The sequence below is a fragment of the Schistocerca serialis genome, chromosome 2 (genome assembly GCF_023864345.2).
Source record: "Schistocerca serialis cubense isolate TAMUIC-IGC-003099 chromosome 2, iqSchSeri2.2, whole genome shotgun sequence".
NCBI classification, from domain to species: Eukaryota; Metazoa; Arthropoda; class Insecta; order Orthoptera; family Acrididae; genus Schistocerca; species Schistocerca serialis.
In genome coordinates this window covers 726,333,026-726,356,933 of record NC_064639.1, presented here as the reverse complement: position 1 = coordinate 726,356,933, position 23,908 = coordinate 726,333,026, and the positions used below count along the sequence as shown (strand labels likewise).

The window sequence follows — 23,908 nt, the reverse complement described above, 5'->3', positions numbered from 1 at the left end:
CTCCAGTATACGCAGCGAGTAAGGAACTCGAAGACGAAATACGAGGAATTAGGGTTCCTACGGAGGCATGTATAAGATTGTTTTTCCCTCGCTGTATATGGGAGAGGAACAGAAGGTAATAACCAGTAGTGGTACGGGGCAGATCTCAGAATATCTATGTAGACGTAGAACTATCTTTTGTTTGGTTAACTCTGTCACTTTTTGCACTGTGTCCCATTACACTTCATGACAATGCACAACGCCACACGGCAAATCCGATAATGGAACATCCACTGTATTCATCCGATATGAGTCCTTGCGACTATGATCTTTTCGCCAAAATGAAATAATCTCTTCGTGACACCCGCTATAACACAAGGGAAGGCATCATCCGTGCCATAGGGCATACTTGCGAGACATCGACAGCCATGGGCGCGCTGAAAGTGTACGACGCCATCCATCTGTGTGTGTGGGTGGGGGGGGGGGGTAGGTTGTCAAGATGTGATTGTATTGAGGGCCTGTAATGTCAGTTAAGTCTGGTATGAATTATAACTGTGTTGCCACTACAGTTTATCCAACTCTTGTATACGGAAGTTGACGCTTCGCCCACGAGCCGTGACACAGCCGTATATATATAGTGAGCAAACGTTCCAGTAAGGGAGGCAAACGAGGTTAGCTCGGTCCTGAGTTACACTCGCGAGCAAGCATTTAAACAGTCTCCTACTTGCTTCGTTTTGCAGTGACTTCTGATGATATTCATACCATTCAGGGCATGCTGTAAATTGGTGAAGTTCAGCGTAAGATACAATTTCGGGTGGCTCTCATTAATAAATGAGAAATCGGGGTGCCATTATGATATATTTAATTTAATTAACTTCCATAAACTTTACAATAATGTGCTTCTGATTTTGATAAACGTAACTAAATCAAAAGAGGACAACGTGTATGGTTATAGCCAATGCGGAGGTCTTAGTTCAATTGTGTCTAAGCGCCTGCTAATTCAGCCGGTGCACAGCAAAATCTACTATGTAATTTTGTACTAACGGGTGAACTCTTCCCGTTTAGCAAAAGTGGAAGTTAACTACATTGCAGTGATGTAACAGTTATGGTCAATGACTGAGAGACTTCGCCTGGCATTTGTTGTATCAAAAATGAATTATTATTGCTAATACTTATAAAAATGAATTATTATTGCTAATACTTATAATAAAAGTTATGACTGTTTAGCGGCCCTTCTTCGGGTTATCCGCGCTCTGTACTTGAGCGTGCTGCGAGCAACCACGCACCAAAGGCTTAGCACAGCATATGCGTTGCCCAAGCTCTCCGTGTCTTATGAAAAGCCTCCTGTTGCAGTTTGGCTGCTACTGCTTGACAAAATACTGTAGTGACTCACACAAAATTTAATTAAAGAAATTACGAAAATGTGCATGATTATGGCAAGGTATGTCACTCTAAAAAATAGTAGATCGTGAGAGCCACAACTAATGCCCGTGATCCACGTTCCTTTTCAAACTACAAGGTTCTTTTTCAGTTCGTCGTAAACTCGTTAATGTTTATACGTAGTCCATTACAAAATCTCGTGGACTGAATTCATGTAATTTCCAACAAACAGTTTGAACGGACATCGTCTACGGTGTAAGTGGATTTGGTGGTAAAAGAAAGACTGACAGATGTGAATTAAAAAAACAGGTAAGTTCGCAATTATCATTTATTTAAAAATGATATTTGGTTTCGTCCTTTATGTAGGCGATATTCATATCTAAAACACCATATGACTCTGTAGTCATACGGTGCACTGAACAGCGGTGTGGTGCGTTGTATATGAAGGCGGCCACCATAAAAGCGGAAACCGGTCATAATTTTGAAAAAATTGTTATTGCGATCTTCACTGCTTTATTAATTGATAATCAATATAATTCTAAAAGTGTACAGTGTGCGTGCCGCTACCATTCAGAAACGAGTCCCAGTACGATCAAGTTGTGTGGTAGCCCTTTATCCCCCATTCAGGAAGAAGATTCCCTTTTTTAGCTGAAAACCGTGATTTTGAAGATATAAAGGCTGGGAAGTTTGGCCCTTTATACATTTCTAGAAAATAGTAGTTTGACAACTCTACTTACGACTTTATATTTTTACAAACATTATACACATGAACAACGATACATTACTAACTAAATTTTGTCACGATTATCTTTGGCTGTTGCATATATTATCTCTGGTGTATCTTTTCTTCGTATTCTAAAAGTACAGGAAAGTAATTGAGGCAGTATTTGTGTCTAAACTGGCCAAACAGGAAGAAATTTTAATGTCAGATATAAAGAACACATTAGAAAAAGCGAGAATGATCAGTCGAGCTTTTTTCTACACTTGAAAAATCAAAACCACACTGCCGGTACAATCGAAAATACTCCATGCCCTACACCGGATACCAAAATGTGTTCTAATGAACATTCTTGAAGAACTGGAAACCTAAATACACACGAGAAAATACCACTACAAATATTCAACGAGCATACAGAATTGAGGCACAAATACCACCTCAAATACTTTATTGAAGTTTTAGAACACGAAAAAGGATAAATCGGAATTAACATGTGCAACAACCAAAGATAATCGTGAAAAATTTATTTAATAAAATAATATCGCTGTTCATCTGTATAATTTTTGTAAACATATAACGTCGTAAGAGTAGAACTGGCAAACATTTTTCAGTATATTCACGTCATTTACCTTGTAATAAGACATTGACAATTATAAGTCAGTTCACTCATGTGGTAACATGAACGTCACATCATTTTAGATGTGAGTAAAATATAGTCGCTTTAATATAAATGACATTCACATTTATAAACAGTCTCACCAAAACTGTACTCGCAAGTACCTGATAATGGTGATAAACACAGAAACAGTGTGTCGCTAATAATGATTAATTATTATAAGCAGCTATTTTAGTGCATCTTTCGAATAATCTCACGCTTTCGTTCTAGTGGTTCAAAACAACTCAACTAATTTAACCAGCTGTCATCTTCTCCTCCGTCCTGTAATCTTGAACCCTTTTGTGCCATTTAGTCATCTGCTTTCATCATTCCCAGTCCTGCCATAACCCACAGTCTTCCAATGTGTTTCTATCGCATTACCATTTTTATTAACACTATTATTATTGCTCGAACTAAACCTACTAAGCACTGTCGCCTATAAAACCGGATCGACAATGCCCCGACATTTTGCACTACATTAACAACCTGTCTCTGATGCTCGCGTCGTCGACGAGATGTTACAGAATAACTTTCCTTCTTATTCTTAATCTTCTACAATGTTAACTTACTTACCTTTTACTTTGGCAGGTGTTTCCACTCGCATGTGGTTGCCTATTCTCAGATGCCACAAGATTTTATCCTAGAAATCTTCTCCCGATAGACTTTGGCTATAGTTCCACTCCACGTTCCACTCGGTCTCCCTCGGTTCCTTCTCCATGGCGGAGACCAGGTGAGCAAGCGCATCGGCCATGTTCTTCCTCCGTCTATCGGGCATGTCCGTACCAATGCTCGAGCATCAGTCCTATCTGTGACTGGTTCCATCGCATTTTATCTCCATTATTACGTATTCATTCCCCAGTCGATCAAAGCGAGTGCCCTCATGCTCCTGTCCATTTCAGCAGCCTCATTTTCTCCCCTTGTCTCTCGTTCAGTGTCCAACGCTCTCGCCCATATGTCAGAAAGCTTTAAATCACTCTCCGGAGCACTACTTTTTTAGTTCGTCTGTGTATGTATCGACTCTTTAAGATACCATTTAACGATCTGACAGCTACCCTCACTGAACTTGTACTGTTGGATAGTGCACTTCACAATGGATGATTTTATCGATTAGTAAACCCATATACTTGAACACTTCCACATTTTTTTCCCAGCCAAACTCAAAATCCGAATCCTCACCTTGCCGGCTTCAACAATAGGACATTCTGTTCTATCTATATTGACTGTTAGTCTCCATTGCTTATAAGCATGCATTATCTTTCTCATTTGATACAGGACATCATTCTTATCTAGAGCCATAAGTACCTCATCGTTGTCAAACAGTGATGAGTATAAACTTTGATGCTGTACTGCTACACCCACATTTCTTCACTGTCTTATCCGGTAACCAAGAACAACTTCTAATTACAGCTTAAATAAGGCTGGCGACATAGAACATCCTTGTCTCGTTTCTTTACTTGTTTTAAAACTTTCTATATACTACCACCAACCTTCACAATTGCCTAGCATTGGTGGTACATCCTTCTCGCCAACTCTATTAATGCACCATCCACTCCAACATTTTCCTGTGCTGTCCATAGTAACTTCCTTGGCACTGAAACATAGGCCTTTTCTAAATAAAAATACAGTGGAGATCTTAATTTTCGTGATTATTTTCTGTGACATATGGCGTTCACAAAAAATGTTATCAACACAGCTTTTCCCAGCAATAATACCCAACTGTTATTGAGACACAGAGACATGGACAGTCTTCCCCAGCCTGTGCTTTGCTATACTGCTGAACAACTTACTCACCGAATCCACTACACTAATATCCCCATAATTACTCGCATCTCTCCTGATCCCTTTCTTATACAGGGCAGTAAACTACCATATCATCCTTTTTGGGGTTATTCATCTCCTTGAGCCACTTCATTAAAAAAATAGTAGTTACTAGCGCTTCTACTACTTTACATCCTTCGTACTTCAACAATTAAATTACTATACCTCCAGGACAGGCTGCCTTTCCATTTTTTATTTTTTTTATTTTTGAAGGGCTTTCATTGTCAGCCGCCTTTTTCAAAGGATGGATCTCCACTTCAGCTCTTCTCGAAACTCTTCCCCAATAACAACGTGCTTAAATTTGGTCTTATTTCGCTCCTTTTTCCCCGAATTCTTGTTAGTTTTGTGTTTCTCGTCTAGTTTATGGCCGTTACTAGTTCCATGAATCAGTGATGATACGTTCATTTCTCGACTACCAAAACTGGAAGACAAAATATGCGTTTTAACAGCACTGTGATGACTGAATAGTGAAGTTCACAGTGTATTACCGAAAAAGAGCCCAGAAATTGCGGACAGCGTAACAGATGTTTGGAAACGTATTTTTAGATTATTTCCCCCTTCCAACCACTGTTTGACGCGTATGGTGCAGTACGCTGATGTGGGGTAGAGTCTTTTCGGAAGCCTCTGAGCTACAGTGTGGTTATAATAAAAGCCTCGCTCCTCAGCCAGTGTAGACTGGAAACTATTAGCAGTATGTGTACAAAGTCATAGGAACGACGTTCAGAGTGCGCGAAGCAGTATTTGCGTTGTTAATAGAGTTAGTATCATGACTAGACGTTAGGCGCCGGTACTAGTACGGCGATGCAGGGTTGAAACACAAGCATCAGTGGGCATTACAACTGCAGACAGACAACAGGGATCTGGACAAGATGAGCGGGGCTTTACTCGTAAAGATGTTTTATCAAATCATCAGTAGTGCTGCTCCTCTTCGCTACTATCGACAATTCAAAGGAATACGGAGAGGTCTGGCTCCATGGGAACTGCTCCTGGGAAAGGCCGACGGCCAATTGCACCACAGATTGTTGAAGTTAGTGTTGCCATGGCTGAGAATTCTGTACGCAATGTGCGCTCTTCAAGCAGCGAGCGAACTCTGTCACGACAGCTGAACTTTCCACGGCCCACCGTCCGAAAAGTGCTGCGAACATTTTGAAATGGTCTCTCTAGTGCAGTTCCAGGCTGTAGCGGATGCAGATGGTCGTCACATTCAGCAATATTTGTAACCTGGAACGTAAACGCGGCACGCAATTAACACATGTTACCATCTCATGTGGAAACTAAATGTGTTTCTTTCAACTGTTTATTCGTTCAGTCTTTTCCACATGTTCTCACAAATATTTCCACAGAGTTTCATTGTTCTACTATCACTCGTTTTCCATGGGGCCCTCTCAAGTGGCGAAAGTTTAATTATTACCGCTATGTTCATCACACCCGTCGCTGAGTTACTGTTGCAACATTTTTGATCTACCATCATTGTGTTTGCAATTTTTAAATGATTTACCAGTAGCTGCTGTTGATGTTGTCGTTGTTGTCATTGTCTTCAGTTCAGAGACTGGTTTCATGCAGTTATCCATCCTACTCTATCCTGCGCAAGCTTCTTCATCTCCAAGTACCTACTGCAACCTACGTCCTTCTGAATCTTCTTAGTGTATTCATCTCTTGGCCTCCCTTTACGGTTTTTACCCTCCATGCTGCTCTCAAATACTAAACTGGTGATCCCTTGATGCCTTAGAACATGTCCTACCAACTGATCCCTTCTTCTAGTCAACTTGTGTCACAAATTTCTCTTCTCACCAATTCTATTCGGTACCTCCTCATTAGTTACGTGATCTGCCCATTTAATCTTTAGCATTCTTCTGTAGCACCGCTTTTCGAAAGCTTATGTTCTCTTCTTGTCCAAACTATTTATCGTCCAAGTTTCACTTCCATACATGGCTACACTCCACACACATACTTTCAGAAAAGACTTCCTGACACTTAAATCTATACTCGATGTTAACAAACTTCTCTTCTTCAGAAACGCTTTCCTTGCCATTGCCAGTCTACATTTTATATTCTCTCTACTTCAACCATCAACAGTTATTTTGCTCCCAAAATAGCAAAACTCATCCACTACTTTAAGTGTCTCATTTCCTAATCTAATTCCCTCAGCATCACCCGACTTAATTCGACTACATTCCATTATCCTCGTTTTGCTTTTGTTGATGTTCGTCTTATACCTTCCTTTCTAAACACTGTCCATTCCGTTCAACTGCTCTTCCAGATCCTTTGCTGCCTCTGACAGAATTACAATGTCATCAGCGAACCTCAACGTTTTTATTTCTTCTCCATGGACTTAAATACCTACTCCAAATTTTTCTTTTGTTTCCTTTACTGCATGCTCAATATACAGATTGAATAACATCGGGGACAGGCTACAACCTTGTCTCAATCCCTTCCCAATCGCTGCTTCCCTTTCATGCCCCTCGACTCTTATAAATGCCATCTGATTTCTCTACAAATTGTAAATAGCCTTTCGCTCCATGTATTTCCCTGTATTTGACCCATGCCACCTTCAGAATTTGAAAGAGAGTATTCCAGTCAACATTGTCAAAAGCTTTCTCTAAGTCTACAAATGCCATAAACGTGGGTTTTCCTTTCCTTAATGTATCTTCTGAGAGAAGTCATAGGGTCAGTATTGCCTCAAGTGTTCCAACATTTCTACGGAATCCAAACTGATCTTCCCTGAGGCCGGCTTCTACCAGTTTTTCCACTACTCAGTAAAGAATTCATGTTAGTATTTTGCAGCTGTGACTTATTGAACTGATAGTTCGGTAATTTTCACACCTGTCAACACCTGCTTTCTTTGGATTGAAATTATTATATTCTTCTTGACGTCTTAGGGTATTTTGCCTGTCTCATACATCTTGCTCACCAGATGGTAGAGTTTTGTCATGGTTGGCTCTCCCAATGCTATCAGTAGTTCTAATGAAATGTTGTCTACTCCTGGGCCCATGTTTCGACTTAGATCTTTCAGTGCTCTGTCAAACTCTTCACGTAGTATCATATCTCCCATTTCATCTACGTCCTCCTCCATCTCTATAATATTGTCCACAAGTACATCGCCCTTGTACAGACCCTCTATATACTCCTTCGACCTATCTGCTTTCCCATCTCTTCTTAGTATCGGTTTTCCGTCTGAGCTCTTGATATTCATACAAGTGGTTCTCTTTTCTTCAAAGGTCTCCTTAACTTTCCTGTAGGCAGTATCTATCTCTCCCCTAGTGATAGATGCCTCTTCTGAGACGTTTGTATTCCTTTTTGCCTGCTTCATTTACTACATTTTTATATTTTCTCCTCTCATCAATTAAATTCTATATCTCTTCTGTTACCCAAGGATTTCTACTAACCCTTTTATCTACTTGATCCGCTGCTGCCTTCACTATTTCATCTCTCAAAGCTACCCATTCTTCTTCTAATGTATTTCTTTCCCCCGTTCTTGTCAATCGTTCGCTAATGCTCCCTCTGAAACTCTCTACAACCTCTGGTTCCTTCAGTTTATCCAGGCCCCATCTCCTTAAAATCCTACCTTTTTTGCAGCTTCTTCAGATTTAGTCTACAGTTCATAATGAATAAATTATGGTCGGAGTCCACATCTGCCCCTGGAAAAGTCTTACAATTTAAGACCTGGTTCCTGAATCTGTCTTACCATTATATAACCTATCTGAAACCTTCCAGTGTCTCCGGCCTCTTCCACATACACAACCTTCTTTCCAGATTCTTAAACCAAGTGTTGGCTATGATTAAGTTATGCTCTTTGGAAAATTCTACCAGGCGACTTCCTCTTTCATTTCTTACCCCCATTCCGTACTCACCTACTACTTTTTCTTCTCCTACTATCGAATTAAAGTCTCCCTTCACTATCTGAATAATTTCTTTTATCTCATCATTCATTTCTTCAATCTCTTCGTCATCTGCGAAGCTATTCGACATATATACTTGTACTACTTAGGTAGGCGTGGGCTTCGTGTCTATCTTGGCTACAATAATGCTTTCACAATGCTGTTCGTAGTAGCTTACCCGCTCTCCTATTTTTTTTACTCATTATTAAACCTTCTCCTGCATTACCCCTATTTGATTTTGTATTTATAACCCTATATTTACCTGACCAGAGGTATTGTTCCTCCTGCCACCGAACTTCACTAATTCCACTATATCTAACTTTAATCTATACATTCCCTTTCCAAATTTTTTAACCTACCTGCCCGGTTAAGGTATCTGACATTCCATGCTCTGATTCGCAGAACGCCATTTTTGTTTCTCCTTCTCCTGATAACGTCTTCCTGAGTAGTCCCCGCCCGGGGATCCGAATGGGAGACTATTTTACCCAAGAGGACGCCATCGTCATTTAACCATACAGTAACGCTGCATGCCGTCGGGAAAAATTACGGCTGTAGTTTCCCCTTGCTTTCAGCCGTTCGCAGTACCATTACAGCAAGGCCGTTTTGGTTAATGTTACAAGGGCAGATCAGTCAATCATTCAGACTGTGGCCCCTGCAACTACTGAAAAGGCTGCTGCCCCTGTTCAGGAACCACGCATTTGTCTGTCCTCTCAACAGATACCCCTCCATTGTGGCTGCACCTACGGTACGGCTATCTGTATCGCTGAGGCACGCAAGCCTCGCCACCAACGGCAAGGTCCATGGTTCATTGGGGGAAGACTTCAGTCACAAAATTTATTTTAGACTCACATTTTTTAAATCTAGATTGGCGTCAGCTCTCTACGACAAATGAAAATTTTTACCGCTCCGGGACTCGAACCCAGATTTTCCGTTTATCGCGAGCAGTCGCCTTCACCACTTTGGCTATTCGAGTACGCCTCCAGGACTTATGCAGACTTTCGTATGTCAAGGAGCCCACGATCCTTACGCTCGCACATTTCGTGACTCCCGCATAGGGAAAGGCTGATATTTTTTCGTCACTTTAGCCCGTTGAGACAGATATATTATTATTGATCATTACATTGCCTGTGTTTATACAGTGTCTGTACCTTTACATTACAATGTTCTTCAGACATTTATGGACTTGTGAAGGAACAGACATTGTTCTGACAATGACAGCTGTGATAAATATTACGAAATGGATTCATGTTTTACGAATCTTAATCACCGTCAGCTGACTGTGAAGTTTCGAAGTGGTTAAGGCGACAGCTAGCAATAAACTGGAAATCTGGGTTCGAGCCCGGATCCGCCACAAATTTTGATTTTTCGCAACACCTGATATCAGTCCAGCTTAGCAAACTGCGAATGCAGTTCGTAAAGGTTTATCGCAGCTGTAATCCTCAGAACAATGTGTGATCCTTCAGAGATGCATACATGTCTGAAGAGCATTGTAATGTGAAGATACACCATATAAACAGAGACATTGTAATCATCAACACTTTTTCTTATTCAACTTATTTCATTTCGTCGCATTACGAGCTGTAGATGTACATCTTGAGATGCGTTGGAAGGGCACTGCTACACTTGTTGTAGATCGTGCAACTGCGTGTAACATCGATCCACTGGAGGAGTAATTATAGAGTAAATAACGCCAAGTCCGCACCAGATATTTACACTGCCAGAGGCAGGCGCCATCCGCCTAATCAGCTGAGTGGTCACCGCTTCCGGCTGCCCGGCGGAGGACCCGGGTTCCATACCCGGTACTGCCAGAGATTAGTGGGAGGACTGGAGCGGGGTCCACTCAGCCTCGCGAGGCCAATTGAGAAGCTACTTGACTGACAAGTACCTGCTCCGAGGTCTGGGAAGCCGACAGAAGCCGGCGGAGCGGTATGCTGGTCCCGCATTCCCCTCCACACCGCGTCCGAATGAAGCCAATGGCAGAGGATGGCACGGCAACTGTTCGGCACCAGACTTTGTGGTAGTGCCAGTGAAAAATAAAGTGTTACCATTAATCGTCAACATTTTTATGAACAGCGTTTCAGCACTAAGGCTAAAAATTACTGTAGCTATTTAAACCGTAAGTGAATTCTGGATCTGAAAATTAGTTTCTTGAGTTCGAAATGTATCGTAATTGTTCATAGAAAATAACTTGATTGGCTGATAGCCGCAAAGTGATACAAAACAAATACAGAACTATAGGCTGGCCGTTATTGAGAAACCCTTAACACAACAATACGTGCAATTTCATGCGGTGTATCTGTTTGCAGCTGTTAACAGACATGTTCTACCTGGAAGGTATCGACCGCATGGCTAGGAGTGTAGCGGCGCTGTCACCGTACCCTGTATACTACTACCACTACAGGCACGAGCGCAACAACACCAAAGATGACACTGGACTTTCAGGTAAGGACACACGAATATCTTGCACAGAATCACACATAACGTAACACGCGCAAATATTCATGTTACACTGTAATTAATTTCAGTGTAGTTATTGTGATTTATTGTCGACCTACGTTGGGGCGACAAATTTTATGGATTAGTCACAGTGAAGTAACGGCACAAAACGTGCATATAAATTGCTACCAGGCCTTGAGAATGCATGCACTATTCCCCTCACTACGTCACGTGAGGAGATTGGGTCTGAATGTAGCATGTTAGTGAACACCAGAAAATGAGTCATTCACTCTCTAATGAGTTCAGGTGTCGGAACAGTTTCCGCTTCATGGTTCCATATGTGAACCAGGTATACGGTACCTGGTCTTCACTAAACATCTTGGACAGCAGGATCCCGCCATGAGTGCTTTGTAACCATGGCTATGACTGGTAACAAGACCTATACGGAACCAATAACAAAGCCACATACAGTAATACAGGTGGGTAATGTAGTGAAAGAAATACAGGAGGAGGCCAAAAGTATGGGAACGCCAAACCCACAACACATTGCCATGCCTAACAGGAATTCCTGTTAGTATTTTGCAGCCGTGACTTATTAAACTGATAGTTCGGTAATGTTTACACCTGTCAGCGCCTGCTTTCTTTGGAATTGGAATTATTACATTCTCTTTGAAGTCAGAGGGTATTTCGCCTGTCTCATACATCTTGCACACCAAATGTAAGAGTTTTGTCCTGGATGGCTCTCCCGTGGATACCAGTGGTTCTGACGGAATGTGTTCTACTCCAGGGACCTCAGTTCAGCTGAGGTCTTTCAGCGCTCTGTCAAATTCTTGTCGGAATATCATATCGCCCATTTCATCTTTATTTACGTCCCCTTCCCTTGTGTGATATTGCTCTCTCCCTTGTATTGCCTCTCCATACACCCCTTCCACCTTTCAGCTCTTCCTTCTTTGCTTAGCACCAGTTTTCCAGCTGAGCTCTTGACATTCATACAGCTGCTTATCTTTTCTCCAAAGACCTCTTTAAATGTCCCACAGGCATATCAATCTTTCCCCTAGTAATATACATTTCTGTATCCTTACATTTGTCCTCTAGCCGTTTCTACTTATTGGGAAACACTCTGCAAAGGGTCCGACGGCCTATACTGGGGCTAATTTCAAACAGCTCACTCTACCCCTATTTGCAGAGAAATGACTGTACGAAAAAACAGTAACTACCCGATCAACGACGAAGTAAGCACAAATTTATGTCACATAATATTGCTGACGTTTTACACAGCAAACAGATCTTGAATGACATGCTGTGTTGTAAATAACAACGTGCAGTTACTCTTAACGATGCTTCTCCTAATAAAGACAAATTAATTTCTTGTATCAAGTAAAAGGATGCCTACATGGTAGTCAATTAATTCTAATACATCATATTTAATATATGTGTTTTGTACCACCATCATAGCGTCAGGTACCTTTATAGCGTGTGTGCAATGAGATAGTTGATGTGTCAGCACAGTATAGAATTCAACTTTTACACAACGACACAAGCTCAGGACAATAGGCTGTGGAGTGGTAGGACTGGACCAAGTGACACATCAGGCCATCACCATCGACAGTTGCACTCAACATTTATTTGGCACACATAAACAAGACAAATGATAAATAAAACCATCAACACATTTTTTTAAAATTACCGCACATCTTTAAAATTACCATTTAGATGAAAGCAAGTTACTTCAAAATTTAAACATTCATAAACCACGGCACTTATGGCCTATTACACTTTTAGTGAAATAAGTTAAAATTATTTACCCCAAAAGTATGATCAACCTGAAGAACAATTTACTAAAATTTAACGAGAAAATGTAGTCTTTCGTTACTGCAGTGACTGGTATTACCAAAGTAATTCAGAGTACAGGCAACAACAAATCAGATACCATGGCACACAACCATGTTACTTAAATGGTAGGCACCCTACAATGTAGGATATAAAATATAAAATTTCATGTGACCAAGCAACCTCGTGGGATTCTACAAACAGCGCCCAGAAGCGGACGCCCGCTCACTCAGCTGTTTCCAATACAGGCTCGGCATGGACCCCCAAACGGGAGCAGCAACGGTCACGAATAGGCACGAAAAATCCCAGAACTAGTGGGTATCTACAACAGACTGACTGCCTTAAGTAACTAGAAACACAATAATTCATTACAGCACCTCATCTGCAGAATTAATCAACCTATTAATGAACATCAGCTAACCAGTAAAAATCTATTATCTTAGGTGCGTAAGGCCAATTGCCGGCCTGAGTGGCCGTGCGGTTCTAGGCGCTACAGTCTGGAGCCGAGCGACCGCTACGGTCGCAGGTTCGAATCCTGCCTAGGGCATGGATGTGTGTAATGTCCTTAGGTTAGTTAGGTTTAATTAGTTCTAAGTTCTAGGCGACTGATGACCTCAGAAATTAAGTCGCATAGTGCTCAGAGCCATTTGAACCATTTTTCGTACGGCCAATTATACACTCCTGGAAATGGAAAAAAGAACACATTGACACCGGTGTGTCAGACCCACCATACTTGCTCCGGACACTGCGAGAGGGCTGTACAAGCAATGATCACACGCACGGCACAGCGGACACACCAGGAACCGCGGTGTTGGCCGTCGAATGGCGCTAGCTGCGCAGCATTTGTGCACCGCCGCCGTCAGTGTCAGCCAGTTTGCCGTGGCATACGGAGCTCCATCGCAGTCTTTAACACTGGTAGCATGCCGCGACAGCGTGGACGTGAACCGTATGTGGAGTTGACGGACTTTGAGCGAGGGCGTATAGTGGGCATGCGGGAGGCCGGGTGGACGTACCGCCGAATTGCTCAACACGTGGGGCGTGAGGTCTCCACAGTACATCGATGTTGTCGCCAGTGGTCGGCGGAAGGTGCACGTGCCCGTCGACCTGGGACCGGACCCCACCGACGCACGGATGCACGCCAAGACCGTAGGATCCTACGCAGTGCCGTAGGGGACCGCACCGCCACTTCCCAGCAAATTAGGGATACTGTTGCTCCTGGGGTATCGGCGAGGACCATTCGCAACCGTCTCCATGAAGCTGGGCTGCGGTCCCGCACACCGTTAGGCCGTCTTCCGCTCACGCCCCAACATCGTGCAGCCCGCCTCCAGTGGTGTCGCGACAGGCGTGAATGGAGGGACGAATGGAGACGTGTCGTCTTCAGCGATGAGAGTCGCTTCTGCCTTGGTGCCAATGATGGTCGTATGCGTGTTTGGCGCCGTGCAGGTGAGCGCCACAATCAGGACTGCATACGACCGAGGCACACAGGGCCAACACCCGGCATCATGGTGTGGGGAGCGATCTCCTACACTGGCCGTACACCACTGGTGATCGTCGAGGGGACACTGAATAGTGCACGGTACATCCAAACCGTCATCGAACCCATCGTTCTACCATTCCTAGACCGGCAAGGGAACTTGCTGTTCCAACAGGACAATGCACGTCCGCATGTATCCCGTGCCACCCAACGTGCTCTAGAAGGTGTACGTCAACTACCCTGGCCAGCAAGATCTCCGGATCTGTCCCCCATTGAGCATGTTTGGGACTGGATGAAGCGTCGTCTCACGCGGTCTGCACGTCCAGCACGAACGCTGGTCCAACTGAGGCGCCAGGTGGAAATGGCATGGCAAGCCGTTCCACAGGACTACATCCAGCATCTCTACGATCGTCTCCATAGGAGAATAGCAGCCTCCATTGCTGCGAAAGGTGGATATACACTGTACTAGTGCCGACATTGTGCATGCTCTGTTGCCTGTGTCTATGTGCCTGTGGTTCTGTCAGTGTGATCATGTGATGTATCTGACCCCAGGAATGTGTCAATAAAGTTTCCCCTTCCTGGAACAATGAATTCACGGTGTTCTTATTTCAATTTCCAGGAGTGTACATTAAGCCGCGAGCGAACTAGATATACGGCCAGCCGGCAAGCGTGGGCAAAGGGGGCAGAAATTATACAACAGCACAAGCAGGACGCAACCCAGGACCCCGCACTCGCTAATGGTCTATCGAGTTCGCCCGGGTAAACAGCCCCTTTTAGATGTGCTCTTCAAATGGTTCAAATGGCTCTGAGTACTATGGGACTTAACATCTGTGGTCATCAGTCCCCTAGAACTTAGAACTACTTAAACGTAACTAACCTAAGGACATCACACACATCCATGCCCGAGGTAGGATTCGAACCTGCGACCGTAGCGGTCGCGCGATTCCAGACTGAAGCGCCTAGAACCGCTCGGCCACCACGGCCGGCGATGTGCTCTTCCTGCTGCCTCGCACGGCATCTGTACTGTCCGCCAGACTTCCGAAACGACATTACTGCTAGGTGTCCGAAAACAAAATCCTCGCTACTTGCTGGAGCTTAGCGCTCGCTCCCCGATCGGCTCGGTATGTGGCGCCACCGCGCACTCTGCGCACACCACCGGAAAGATGACCCATACCGGCGGCGGGAATATCGCTGATCGAGTCACACGACTCAGTAGTTCATTGGTTTTGCGTTTCATTTGGAATGCTACGTCGCTAAAACCAGAGTCGCTTTGATATCTGTTGTGGTAATAGTAAATCAGTTTATATACGGCATAGAAACAGTGCAAGCATGTAATTCAAGTAGCATTTTGTGTAATCAGCAAATCAGATTGGAGGGTTTTCGTTTAACATTTCTGTAAGAATGTCACAACATCGGGCACAATTGAATGGCGTTTTTTAATATTTAACAAATCTTGAATGCAATGGTGCACGAGGTACCTTCCACCACACATCAGACAAGAAAACGAGATAATATTAATTTGTCACTCAGTTACGAGCTATGTTGAAAATTTGAATTCTCTAACTCATCGGGAAGTTAGTTTGAAATCAACTGCAAAATATGTACGAAACAGACAGACAGGAAATTAAAATACCCTCCGCCACAAACCAGTGACGAAAGGAAGTTAATATTGCACATTTATCCAGTTCTGAGCTGTATAGGGAGTTTCAAGTCTCTAGCTCATAAGGAAGTTAGTTTGAAATCAATTGCAAAATTTGTACCAAAATAAAAACGAAGTACCCTCCGTCACACACTAGACACAAAAGTGAATTAATGTTGCATTGTCATCCAGTTCCGAGCTATGTTGAATGCTTCAAGTCTGTAGCTCGTGCGGAAGTTGGTTTAAAAAGAAAATGGTTCAAATGGCTCTGAGCACTATGGGACTTTCATCTGAGGTCACCAGTCCCCTAGAACTTGGAACTACTAAAACCTAACTAACCTAAGGACATCATACACATCCATGCCCGGGGTAGCTTTCGAACCTGCGACCGTAGCGGCAGCACGGTTCCGAACTGAGTTGGTTTAAAGTCGACTGCAAAATTTGTACCCAACAGACAAACAGGCAAGAAAACGACCTAATAAAAAAGTGTTCAAAACAGTCAAAACACTTATTACCGTCCAAGAAATACCATGGTCTATAAAAGAACAACACTGTTTCTACACTGTTAGAGAATAGAGGCCATCTCTCCTGCGCTAATTCTCTCGTAGTAGAGAAATGGATATTCCCAATTCCAAGCCTTGATAGCTCGGCTATGCTGTTAACTCATCTGAGCTGAGACTCGGATCTGCGCATGGCAATCAACATACGAAGTCGCTAAAGTAGGGGATAATTGTTGTGACGCAACGTCTTGTCGACTCTTTGATCATTACAGACGGATAAGTAGCTCATTTGTGCAAGGACGGTGTGAAAAATCTGGTGTGGCCTTATTGAAATATTCCCAGAGTTTAGGCAGTTTGCATTAGTGCCGTGAACGAAATCTTACTTCCTAAAAAGGAAACCTAAGCTGAGTTTAAATAATATAACCGATCATCAGATAACATAATATTGAACGAAGAAAGATGTTTCATTTCGAAGATCTTTTATTCCCTGATTACGAGCTAAGCCTTGAAACCAGTCACGTAAAATCAGAATTTCTCGGCAACATTGGTGGTTTAGAAGCTTTTTGGTTGGTAGCCGAGTTGTCATTATATGTTTACAAGATATTTCCACAGCTTCCCTAGGTGGAGAGCACAGATTTCGTTGCTTGTTGTTTGTATTCCAACAAAACTGTGAACGGTATATGATGCGCTCCTCCCTAGCAACTGTTTCCCGGCTCGGTTAAACGATAAAAAAGTCAATAGAAATTCAGAACCAACTGAAAGGCTATAGAAAATAGTAAAAAAAAGATATAACTAATGAGAATATCGAAAGACATCGTTGTTTACTAAAATTCCACTTATTTATGAGCAGAAGGAGATTGCGTTGCATTGTTTAATTAAATTAAAAGCTCATGAACGAAGTGCTCGGATTAAAAAGGGTAGGAAGCAGGGGTGTCCTCTTTGGCCCCTACTGGTCAATCTGTACATATAAAAAGCAATGAGGAAAATAAATTAAAGGTTCAAAGCGGGATTAAAATTCGGGGCGAAAGGATATCAATGACAAAATTCGCTGATGACAGTGATGTCCTCAGCGGAAGAGAAGTGGAGTTGCTGAACCCATTCAATGGAACGAACAGTCTAATGAGTACAGAGTATGGATTTAAAGTAAATCGAAGAAAGACCAAACTAATAAGGAGTAGCAGAAATAAGATTTCCGATGTATTTAATATCAAAATCAGTGACCACGAAGCAGACGAAGTTGAGGATTTCTGGTACCTTGGAAGTACAATAACACATGATAGACGAAACAAGGAGGACATAAAAAGCAAAGTAAAACAGGCAAAAAGGGCATTCCTGGACAAGAGAAGTTTCCTGATATCTACATCTACATCTACGTGATTACTCTGCTATTCACAATAAAGTGCGTGACAGAGGGTTCAATGGAACACTTTCATGCTGTCTCTCTAGCGTCCCACTCTCGAATGGTGCGCGGGAAAAAACGAGCACTTAAATTTTTCTGTGCGAGCCCTGATTTCTATTATTTTATCGTGATGATCATTTCTCCTTATGTAGGTGGGTGCCAACAGAATGTTTTCACAATCAGAGAAGAAAACTGGTGATTGTAATTTAATGAGAAGACCCGTGGCAACGAAAAACCCCTTTGTTTTAATGATTGCCTCTCCAATTCACGTATCATGTCTGTGGCACTATCTCCCCTATTTCGCGATAATACAAAACGAGTTGCCCTTCTCTAAACTTTTTCGATGTCATCCGTCAGTCCCACCTAATGCGTATCCAACACCGCACAGCAATACTCCAGAATAGGGCGGACAAGCGTGGTGTAAGCAGTCTCTTTAGTAGACCTGTTGCACCTTCTAGGTGCTCTGCCACTGAATCGCAGTCTTTGGTTTGCTCTACCCATAATATTTTCTATGTGATCATTCCAATTTAGGTTATTTGTAATTGTAATCCCCAAGTATTTAGTTGAATTTAGAGCCTTCAGTTTTGTGTGACTTACCGCGTAATTGAAATTTAGCGGATTTCTTGTAGTACCGGCACTCATGTGAATTACTTCACACTCTTCCTTTATTCAGGATCAGCTGCCAGTTTTCGCACGATACACATATCTTATGTAAATCATTTTGCAATTCGTTTTGATCATCTGATGACTTTACAAGACGGTAAAAGACAGTATCATCTGCAAACACTCTAAGACAGCTACTCAGATGGTCTCTTATGTCGTTAATATAGATGAGGAACAATAGAGGGCCTATAACACTTCCTTGGGGAGCGCTAGATTTTGTTTCTGTTTTACTCGATGACTTTCCGTCTATTACTACGAACTGTGAGCTTTCTGATAGGAAATCACGAATTCAGTCGCACAACGTAGGCGATATTCCACAGGCACGTAATTCGGTTAAGAGACGCTTGTGATGAACGGTGCCGAAAGCCTTCTGGAAATCTAAAAGTACGGAATCAATTTGATATCCCCTATCGATAGCACTCATTACTTCATGAGTATAAAGAGCTAGTTGTGTTTCACAAGGACGATATTTTCTGAATCCGTGCTGACTATGTGTCAATAAATCGTTTTCTTCGAGGTACTTCATAATATTCGAACGCAGTATATGTTCCAGAACCCTACTGCAAATCGACGTTAGTGATATGGGGCTGTAATTAAGCGGACTAATTCTATTCTCCTTTTCAGGTGTTGATGTGACTTGAGCAATTTTCCAGCCTTTAGGTACGGATCTTTCTGTGAGCGAGCGACTGTATATAATTGTTAAATATGGAACTATTGTATCAGCATATTCTGAAAGGAACCTCAGTGGTATACAATCTGGATCGGAGGCCTTGCCTTTATTAAAGTGATTTAAGATGCTTTGCTACACCGAAGATATCTACTTCTATGTTTCTCATCTTCGCAGTTGTTCTTGATTGGAATTCAGGAATATTTACTTCGTCTTCTTTGGTGAAGGACTTTCGGAAAACCGTGTTTAATAACTCTGCTTTAGTGGCTCTGTCATCAATGACTCCACCGTTGTTATCGCGCAGTGAAGGTATTGATTGCGTCTTGCCACTGGATATGCTTTATGTATGACCAGAATCTCTTTGGGTTTTCTGCCAGATTCTGAGACAGAGTTTCTTTGTGAAAATTATTAAAAGCATCTCGCATTGAAGTACGGTTATATTTCGAACTTCTGCAAAACTTTGCCAATCTTGGGGATTTTGCGTTCTTTTAAATTTGGCATGCTTTTTTCGTTGCTTCTGCATCAGCGATCTGACCCGTTTTGTGTGCCACGGGAGATCAGTACCATCACTTATTAATTTATGTTGTATATACTCGTATCAACTGCCGTCGATACTATCTCTTTGAAATCATTCCACATCTTTTCTACGCTTACATGAACAGATCGGAAGGAGGGAAGACTGTCTCTTAAAAAGGCGTTAGGAGCATTTTATCAGCTTTTTAAAATAGATACACTTCGTGTTTCTTTTTGTTAGATGTAGGTTTTACGGTATTCAGTGCAGCAGCAATTGCCTTGTGGTCGCTGATTTCTGTATTCGACACGATACTTCCTATTTATCTAGGATTATTTGTAGATAAGAGATCAAGTATGCTTTCGCAACCATTTACACTTCGAGCGGGCTCAGTAACTAACTGTTCAAAATAATTTTCTGAGGAAGCATTCAGTACAGTTTCGGATGACGTTTCATGCCTGCCGCCGGCTTTAAATGTATAATTTTTCCAGAATATTGAGGGTAGATTTTATTCACACCGACTATAACTGAATGTGTGGGGTACCTATTTGAAATGAGACTCAAGTTTTCTTTGAACTGTTCAGCAACTATATCTTCTGAGCCGCAGGGGGGAGGGGGGGGGGGAGGGGTCGGTAAAACGATCCAATTTAAAGTTTAGTGCGATTGTGAAGTATAACCTCTACCCATTCTTTTCGCAGGAACTATCTACTTCAGTTACACAGCAAGGTAAACTACTTATGACAGAAATAAATTATCCATCACCAACTGTAATTACTCTATAATTTCTGAACACTGTTAGATTGTTTGAAAAAAATTCGGCTGAACTTATTTCCGGCTTTAGCTAGCTTTCTGTACAGATAACTATTTGATCTTCAGTGCTTTCTATTAGGGCTTGGAGCTCTGGTTCTTTCACAACTCAGCTACGACATTTCAAAGCTACAATATCGATCGTTTCTACAACTACCTTACTGTGTTTTACCTGCCAATTTATAGACGGAAGCCCTTTCTGTGGTTTCCTGAGACCCTCTAACCTAAAAAACCGCCCAGTCCCTTCCACACAGCCCCGCTACCCGTGTAGCCGCCTCCTGCATGTAGTGGACTCCTTACCTACTAAGCGAAACCCGGGAACCCACCATCCGATGGCGCAAGTCAAGGAATCTGCAGTCTAAAACGTCAGAGAACCGCCTGAGCCTGATTCAGACCCTCCACTCGGCTCTGCACCAAAGGACCACAGTTGGTTCTGCCGACGATTGTGCAGAGGGTGAGCTCCGCCTTAATCTCGCAAGTAAGACTGGGATTCTTTACCATTTCCACTAGCCCCCCGAAACCAGACAGAATCTGCTCCGATCCAAAGCCACACACGTCATTGGTACCAACATGAGCCACCGCCTGCAGTTGGCTGCACCCTGTATTCTTCATGGCATCTGGAAGTACCCTTTCCACATCCAGAATGATTCCTCCCGAAATGCACACTGAGTGCACACTGGCTTCCTTCCTCTCCTTGGCAGCCATGGTCCTAAGGGGTCCCATTACACGCCTAACATTGGAGCTCCCAACTACCAGCAAACCCATCCTCTGTGAATGCCCAGACCCTGCTGGCCGAGAAGCTTCCTCTGGAACAGGGTGGACGATTTCATCCGGCCCAGAGACTTCGTCAGCAACAGATAACTCCCGAAACCTGTTCGTCAAACGAACCGGGGAGGCCCTACGATCGGCCCCACGGAAAGTCTTTCGCTGCCTGACAGACTTTGGAATGATCTCCCACTCGACCACGGGTGTCAACCACAGTGCAGGCAGTACCCGGGGCGGCCACAGCAGTCGACCGATAGGGGACACGTGAGACGTGCTCAGCGTCCCTCGCATCCCCGAGTCCGACCCCCCCACGTAAGATTTAATTTGAAAAATAAATTTCTGAGAATGTACGTTTGGAGGACAGTATTGTATGGTAGTGAATCGTGGAATACTATAAAAGACGAGAATCAAAGCGTCTGAGACACAGTGCTGAGGAAAAACGTTGAAAATTAGGTGAACTGATAAGGATCTCCGCATCATCGGCGAAGAAAGGAAAGTGTGGATACACTGATATGAAGAAGGACGGGATGATAGGAAATCTGTTAAGACATCGAGGAATAACTTCCTTAGAAAGGGCTGTAGAGGGCAAAAGCTGCAGGGGAAGACTGACAACGGAATTCATCTAGCAAATAACTGAGGACGTAGGTCGCAAGTGCTACCCCGAGATGAAGAGATTACCACAGAAGTGGCGGTCGTGGTGGGTGGCATCAGACCAGTCAGGAGACTGATGACTCAAAAAGATATAAAATTGTCGTGATGCGAGTAGGATTCGCGTACTGAGGGTTCCGTACAAACATAATTACATATATAGACCGTTCATCCATTCCGCGAATTCAGGATCTCTACGATATATGCCTGTTATCGACATTGATGCTGGTATCATATGGGTCCAATAGATTCCAAGACTTTCAAGAACTTTTTAATTTTAAGTTTGAAGTCATAACAAATGACAAAAAAATGTCTTTTCGTGTGATATAATTAAAAATTATCTGTTATCGGATATTTTCCTGTGGTTTTACTGCGAAACCGTGCTTCTTTCCAAATTTCATGATTCTCGACCGGCGGGAAGTACCCTTTAAGTTTGGAGGAATGAGTTTCCGCGCATCAAAATATGTGACATAAGTGGCCGTATCTTATGACTGCGTTGACTTACAATTAGAGGCTTCAAGCTTTTACACAGCCACGGGACCGAAGACTTTAGTATGTGACATTCATTTCTACTTCAAACGTCTACCAGTTCCCGAGAAAAACTGTTTTTAATAGTCGGACAAACAGACAGACTGGCAACAAAGTGGTCTTATAAGTGTTCCGTTTTTACTGATTGAGATACGGAACCCTAAAAATATTGAGAAGGCGGAGCCGGTTTGTTTTCTCACATTGTTAGCGATGACGAGACTTGGATATCTACCAACAACGAAGAATCAAAACACAGTCAATACAGCGCCGCCATTCAACTCCGACAAAACTGAAAAAACTCAAGCAATCCCTTCATTCGAGTTGAAAAATAGTGGCTACCATTACATGGGACCAAAAGTGGGGTTTATTTCATAGAGAGGGGTCAAGAATTTTAACTGACAAGCACTCACAAATGCTCACCAAATGAGACGTGCAAATCCGAAATCAACGGCTTGGGAAACTGTTGTCCGGCATTAGTCTTTCTCCACGACAACGCACTCCACACACAGCGACTCATACGAATAAGATCCAGTATTTCCGTAAGAAAGTTTAGATCACTTCCTCTTCAGTCTCAAACTCGCACCTAGCAACGATTAACTCTTCTTCCACTTGAAACAATAGCTTGATGCATAACGATTTGAATATGGCGAAGTACTAAAGACCGCCATTTACAATTGGTTCCTTGGCAGAGAACTTGTATGCCGAAAGCCTGACGAAGGTAGTGCAACGTCACGAAAAGGACTTACAAGATGACGGCGGCTACTGAAAAAGCGAAATAGGTTAGCAGGTAGCTACAGCGGCTAATAAAGATTTTTCTAACGAAGACTCGCACGGCCTTTGCTTTTCCTGCTCGCCTCGCATATTGATTTAAATCCGGCTGAGAGATGCTTGTTTGGAAACAAGATGTCGAACGTGCTCATGATTCGGTTACTATTGCTTCTTCCGTCTTTTTAATTGTGGTTCCAGACGCGTTTCGCTTTTATTACCAAATTATCTTCAGTGATTATTCTGAAAATGTGGTATAATAATGTTTCTACGTTCTGATATTTGTAGACTGAAGACAGTTTTTCTTTATAAATGTGGCATACAATTTACTTATAGTGTTTTTCTTCTTTTACACATGTTCTCAAGCTCACTGCCTTTCCTCTCATTGCTAGAGAGGGTTGAAGTCGGAAACGTTTGGATTTCTTCACATTCACCGTTCGCAGCAGTTTTTTTTTTTTTTTTTTTTGGCTTTTACGGACGTACTTTCTGTACTTCTTTTTTGCATTTCAGTTGGTAAAACTTAACAAAACGTGTCGACATGGAAATATCACTGTTGTTTCACCTGTTCCGTACTCAGAATAATGTTTTTATGTGCTTATTTGTATACGTTGTGAGCACTGCCAACCTTATGACTGCACACGAGATTCAACGGGAGATGAACAGAGAGAAAAGATGTGTGTGTGTGTGTGTGTGTGTGTGTGTGTGTGTGTGTGCGTGTGTGTGTGTGAGTGAGTGAGTGTAAATTAGGGATGATGTGTTAGGTGTTCAGCAGAGATTTGAGTGGGGTGGTGAGTGGTTGTTAGAATTGGGGTGGGAGCGGTCTGACTAATAAAAGGAGGGAAAGCAAC

The 23,908-nt window shown here is 42.7% G+C and overlaps 1 protein-coding gene across 1 annotated transcript in view; it reads left to right on the top strand.

Annotated features, from left to right (window-relative positions):
* LOC126456369 (esterase E4-like) overlaps positions 1 to 23,908 on the top strand; it is a 210,112-nt gene that overhangs the window by 147,937 nt on the left and 38,267 nt on the right. The window contains exon 11 of the mRNA XM_050092123.1: positions 10,735 to 10,870. Coding sequence (XP_049948080.1) covers positions 10,735 to 10,870 — 136 coding nt within the window. The remainder of the gene's footprint in view (positions 1 to 10,734; positions 10,871 to 23,908) is intronic.